This window comes from Haliotis rufescens, unplaced genomic scaffold (genome assembly GCF_023055435.1).
Source record: "Haliotis rufescens isolate VD_foot unplaced genomic scaffold, xgHalRufe1.0.p SCAF_17, whole genome shotgun sequence".
NCBI classification, from domain to species: Eukaryota; Metazoa; Mollusca; class Gastropoda; order Lepetellida; family Haliotidae; genus Haliotis; species Haliotis rufescens.
The window spans coordinates 27,619,078-27,625,077 of NW_025963857.1; the positions used below are offsets into that span (position 1 = coordinate 27,619,078).

Sequence of the window (6,000 nt, forward strand, 5' to 3'; positions counted from 1 at the left end):
TACCATAAAAATCTGATATTTTGTATTCTACTTTTCTCAACATGAATGGACGAAATATACTGTGTAAATGCGCGCTAGACGAAATAAATACTGATTGTATTGAAAACTTAATAGTTAAGTAACATGAATCGGTAAACAATTCAAATATTCTAGTATTTGAGAGAAAAGAATTTACATTACTTTGAGGTGCTTTGTCGAAGAACTATGTCATTGATGTAATACTTCACAAGTCACTGTCACTCCTAATACCAATGTTGTTATGACCCAATTGACAGAATTCGTGTGGTTTGGTGAGCACACATTTACATATTTTGTAGGAAGACAAATGTTGTCAACACACTGTGTCCTTGTGGTGCAAAAACACATTTAGTAAACAACTTGAGTCAAATGATATAACCTTTTCCTTGGAAACTTTATCGTAGGTTAATGCGGATTTAGTAAACCCACAATAATGTATTATTTTACTTTGTCATTTGACCACATGACCCTTTTGCAATAAGCATATATGGATATGTTCCCTAACATTTCTATTTTATCGGACAGACTGTTTCCGATATTAGCAAATTGTTTTTCAAACCAGAATTGACTTGTGAATGAAAGTTTTGTGGGAATCGATATGCTGGGTGTTAATCAATAACCACTTCAGTGATCTCCTGACGGTTGTTGAACGTTGCCCTGACAGAATCATTAAACGTATGGATGTCATCGGGCTGTGTCGATTATGATCAAAGTAATTATCGATTATGACCTAATTAAGTATCGATTATGATCAAAGTAAGTATCGATTATGGACCGGATAAACATGAGTAGGAGAGTGCGATGATACACCAACGACATTACGACAATGGGCTCAGAGGTCTTCTTTCCTTACATCCTCACGGGATTACCTACCACTCAAAGCGTCGTTACTTATTTAAATGTTCATATTGTGGATGTCACTATGGGGAGTATGGGAGAATCCATCACGTACACATTATCAGGTATGACTAGAATAATCAGTTTGAGAATTCACACAAAAATTCATGCCCCGGTAAAAAGCAATAGGTATATTTAACCATGCAGTATGTTGGAGTAACATTTTTATAATTAGGTTTCCATCCAAACCATGAGTTCCGAGACCAATAAAGTGTACATTAATGCTTCGGTATGACGTCCTTCTCCATGTCAAAAACATGTTTTCAGTCATGTGTGTTTTGCCTTCCCTCTGGTCACTACAGGTGAGATATTTCTGTCTCTTTGCTGAGCATCTTTACTTTATTATAGACGTGCTGAGTCAGCAGTTATCGACCCATGTTATTTGTTTCCGGTATGCATGAATGGATGAAAGTATTTTGTGCAGGTATGCTGGGCGCTAGTGACATTTTATCACAACACTACTTCAAAGATGATGATACATTCCAACAAGAAGCTATTTCTCACCATAAGAAGGTGATGTAACCACAGCAGTAACGCAATAGTGAGTGAGTGAGTGAGTGAGTGAGTGAGTGAGTGAGTGAGTGAGTGGTTGGTTGGTTGGTTGGTTGGTTGGTTGGGTGGGTGGGTGGGTGGGTGGGTGAGTGAGTGAGTGAGTGAGTGAGTGAGTGAGTGAGTGAGTGAGTGTCAGCTTTACCGATACAAAGAAAAGTAATAAATATGCTTGATATCTGTTTACTGTGACAAAAATACTGTTTCCTGTTATATAATTATTTTTTAATTACCCGTGGCACACTGACAGGAATATGTTTAAAGAGCTTTTAGTACAATGTTCAGTGTATGTGTATGAATATCAATGTGTATATGAAATTATATATGTAAATGAATATGTATATGGATTCAAATATGTATATATAATTAAATTGTCGCTGTGTTCAATTAAATTCCTGCATTCTGATTAGCTGAATTGGTCACGTGGTATTGCATTCATTTCCCAATGAATGTAAAAAATTAAGCCACGCCCACCGAGGCGCACTACTTTTATTACTGCGGAATGTCTGGGAATCCCAATATAATTGCATGACGATACGCGTGAGCAGAAAGGGAATTCCGTCGACTGTAATATGATATTGCAGTTGAGAGAATTCCCTTTCTGTTCACGTGTATCGTCATGTACAGAACATTCAGCGACATTCATGCATATTCATTGTCCAAACTACCCTTTGAAACCGAAGGCCGAGATAGAATGAAACAGCAAACGTGCAGGCTCGCTCGCCTGTTTTTTCCCGCTCGCCTCGGTTTAAGAACTTTCATGTCTTCGGGTTTCATTTCTAACTAGCATTTTTCAGGGAACTAATGTTTGAATCTGGCGGTAACTGACCATGTCATTTGAAACAGCCGCCTTCTGGACATATTTCTTCCGATTTCTTCCGGTTCTCGCCTCTTGCCTTAATTGACAGGTCCTATGAACATTATTTGATCCTACTCTCCGTTGATTGGCTACTGACTTTGTAGGCGTGTCAAGTTATGTGCATAAATTAAACGAACACCTGATTCATGTCACGCCACAGTATGTATTCCTACACCTGGAATGTTTATCAATCTCGTCTTTTTTGTCAGTTTTGATATATACAACAGTTTTTGGTTAAACTATCGTAGATTAAACATGTTTTACGTTGTAGAATTTAATTATAAGCATTGACTGTGTATTTTCTTCAGTTCATACAGTTTGCACATAGGTTTTTCGATTCATACCTCAGTGAACCTAAACAAATACACAGTCAATCCTTAACTGTATATTATATTATATGTAATATCTATATGTATATTGCATTTGTGTGTATATATGCATATGCACATTTGTATGTATGTATGTATGTATGTATGTATGTATGAATATGAATATGAATATGAATATGAATTTGATTTCATATTCATACATGCATATACGCATGCTGAATATCATTTAGAAACATAAAACACATAGTGAGGGTGTATTTCACGTATGATGTACGCACATACACTTGAAAGTTGGATTTGGCTCAAAGTCACAAACATTTTCAAAACGTTATTAGGCTGAAAACAATCGCCGAAACACTGCAAACTGAAGATCCAAAACATAACTATTAAGCCAGTATCAAATACATCACCATCGAATAACCAATTTGTTTGTTTCATTGTAAGACACCATCATTTTGCCCGGCAATTTAATTGCCAAGAAATTCAAACGATTCATATACATTCATGAAATATGAAATGAAAATGATTAAATTATGTTGGACAAACAGTTCCCATGTATATGGATCATGACGATACAGTCGTCTAAGGAGTCATACAGAAGTAAGTTACTTGAATAAGCTTGTTCCAGGAACTATTTTTCACCATGAATTTGGAAAATACTCTGGTTTCAAATCACAAAAGCCATCTCTGATTTGACGGCCGCTTCTCCACGAATGTTAATATGCTACTCCTCTTTTGATAGGGATATTGTTTTATCTTTCGATAATTAATGCAAATAACTGATTCTTATATATTAAGTGTATCTTTAATTAACGTGACATATCTCATTATCAAAATAAGTGTAGTGTATCATGAAAAAAGTACGTCTTTTTCACTCAGTCATTGTCGGTACATATTTTGGAATCATGAAATCTACAAAATGCAGAGTTGCGGTTGCTACAATATTCAAAGAATGTATGGCAATGCTTTTTGGCAGAAGACATGATAGAAATCCACTGAGAGAAGGTATTTCAAATAATAGAGACAAAATTGCAAGGCTTGAATAATTTTTAATGATACACACTTGACTTACGAAGTAGCTGGGATACACACTGTCAAAGATTAGCATCTACGCGGGCAAAGAATCTACAGTAAACTACGGTTATAACGAACTCAAAGGGACTACTAATTTTAGTTCGTTTAAAACCGTAGTTCGTTATAAGCATATATATAGCATAACTACAGCAAATAGTCGGGACCAAAAAAGTAAGTTTGTTATATCCGTCAGTTAGTTATAAGCGTGGTCGTTATAACCGTAGTTTACTGTATATGTAAAAACAACATGTAAGCATATACATCACTATCCTTTGTTTACGGGCATATAATCGGTGCTTAGTTAATTCAGATCGACAGTGCACTCAAAAGCTTTGGGGTCAACCAAAACCACTTCACTCAATATCTTCTCAAACACCAACCAGCGTTTCGTGTTTTTAGGATAGAACTGAGATAAACATTTACATTTACCGTGTCGTTAATGTAAAAACTAGGTTACCTGTAGATTTGATAGCAGTAAGTTTACATCTAAAAACTCATGATGCGCTTTCCGTTCCTCATTCTTTTCATCCTCTAAATGAACAAGATCAAGATGCTGCTACCAGCTATTGTCAGAGATACAACAAAAAATACACAGTCAAGTAAACGTTCCCAGTAACAGGCCTTGCACGATCCATAAGAGGGTTTTGTGTCCGAGGATGTTGTGTTGGTCTGGGCCTCCTCTTTCTGGTGATGAACCACGAGCACAATGATAGAAGCAAAGATGGTGAGGAATCCTTGGATCTCGTTCATCAACAGGTACAGAGAGAGCCTGGATGTGCTGTCCGAAGTGGGCGGCATGTTGCCGTGGATCAGACTCAGGAACATTGTATGAGAAACAAAGACAGCCATCAAGAAGCCAAGTTTCTCCCCAGACCGAGCTGGGATGAGAAACACGAATGGGTTAAGGATGGACATGAGGCCCATGGGGAAGAGAAAGTTAATGAGATAGTAAACATATTTCCTTTCCAATGTGAACATGTATTCGGCAATTTCAAATGTTTCTATTAATGAGAGGTACGCAGAAACTCTTCGAGTTTTCCATTCACCATTTTCACCCAAGAAATTTTTTCCTGGAATATCGTTGTCATCAATTGTAATGTTAAGTGTGTATCCATAGGGAGGAGTGAAGAGCAGGGGACAGTGTTGAGTGTCGAAAGGAAATCGTGAAACGTCTATCTTACACACTGTCCGGAAAACATCGACAGTTTGCCATGTCACGTACCCGGAATGCATGACAAGAATAGGTATCTTTGTTTCCACTGGATTCATGTCTGATACACTGTTGCCAACAGATATAGTGGGTGTCCATATGTCGCCACTTCTTACCTCCATCAATCGGACATCTGAATGACTGTGAACATTCCAAGTGAGTCTCGAGTCAAGCCATCTTACCCTGAGATATCCAGTCACAGTCAACTCTTGGGTGACAGAGTTCAAGTCTAGGATCGTGACTGGGGTGAAGGACAGTGAAACGTCTACTGATTTCGAGTTTCCTTTGAACGGAGGAACAGCATTATCTTGTTGTGCAAGAAGATCCTTCCTCAAATGACTTAAAGAGTCTCTTGTTTCTGAATCTGCTTTCACGCCCATAAATACAAACAGGAGAAGGCATATTCTGACCATACCGATTCTCACGTAACGGTCCATATTAAATCACTTCACTGCAATACAACATACAGCGTCAACGCTAGAGAATAACCAGTTTCAATAATCTGGCATAACAGATTCCACTGTGCGCACAGCTCGTCCTTTATAACCCTCGTGAAACATTGCCACAAAACAGGCTTCAGGCACTGTTACAAAAGAGAGAGAGCAATTAAACCGTGTTTGGTCAACGATAACCATAACAGACTGTTCAGGAGCAATTTAATGAATGTATAGCAATACTTTAAGTAATCCCAGTGGAATCTGCAGTGATCGCTGTGCACATTTGGTACGGATGGTCCAAGTCAATCAATATCCATTTAAACTGTATTTTGCTTTGTCATTTGCATCTATGTGCATTTGGGAAAACAGCTTGTAAACGTTACATGTGTATTTGTGATAAAATCGTTATAATTGTGAGTTTAGAGTTGTCATGAAAGCTATGCATATACTGGATTTGTTTGCATGTGTGACATATATGTCATCTGGCTAATGTACAACATGAGGGAACAAAGAATCACTATGTAAAAGCATTCGACCTGCCAAACACGATAAATGAACTATCTATGGTAATGTAATATGTTTAATAGTCTCCAAAGCATATGACATATAAACGTGCAGGTGCACATG

The 6,000-nt window shown here is 37.5% G+C and overlaps 1 protein-coding gene across 1 annotated transcript; it reads right to left on the bottom strand.

Annotated features, from left to right (window-relative positions):
* Positions 1-3,240: 3,240 nt before the first annotated feature.
* LOC124129305 (neuronal acetylcholine receptor subunit alpha-7-like) lies at positions 3,241-5,799 on the bottom strand. The gene has a single exon (XM_048397820.1). It carries the CDS (start codon positions 5,371-5,373, stop codon positions 4,258-4,260), a length of 1,116 nt encoding a protein of 371 aa, XP_048253777.1. The 5' UTR covers positions 5,374-5,799; the 3' UTR covers positions 3,241-4,257.
* Positions 5,800-6,000: the final 201 nt, after the last annotated feature.

Coding starts and splice junctions, on each gene's coding strand:
- LOC124129305 (XM_048397820.1), bottom strand. CDS start 5,373: ATGGACCGTTACGTGAGAATCGGTATGGTCAGAATATGCCTTCTCCTG.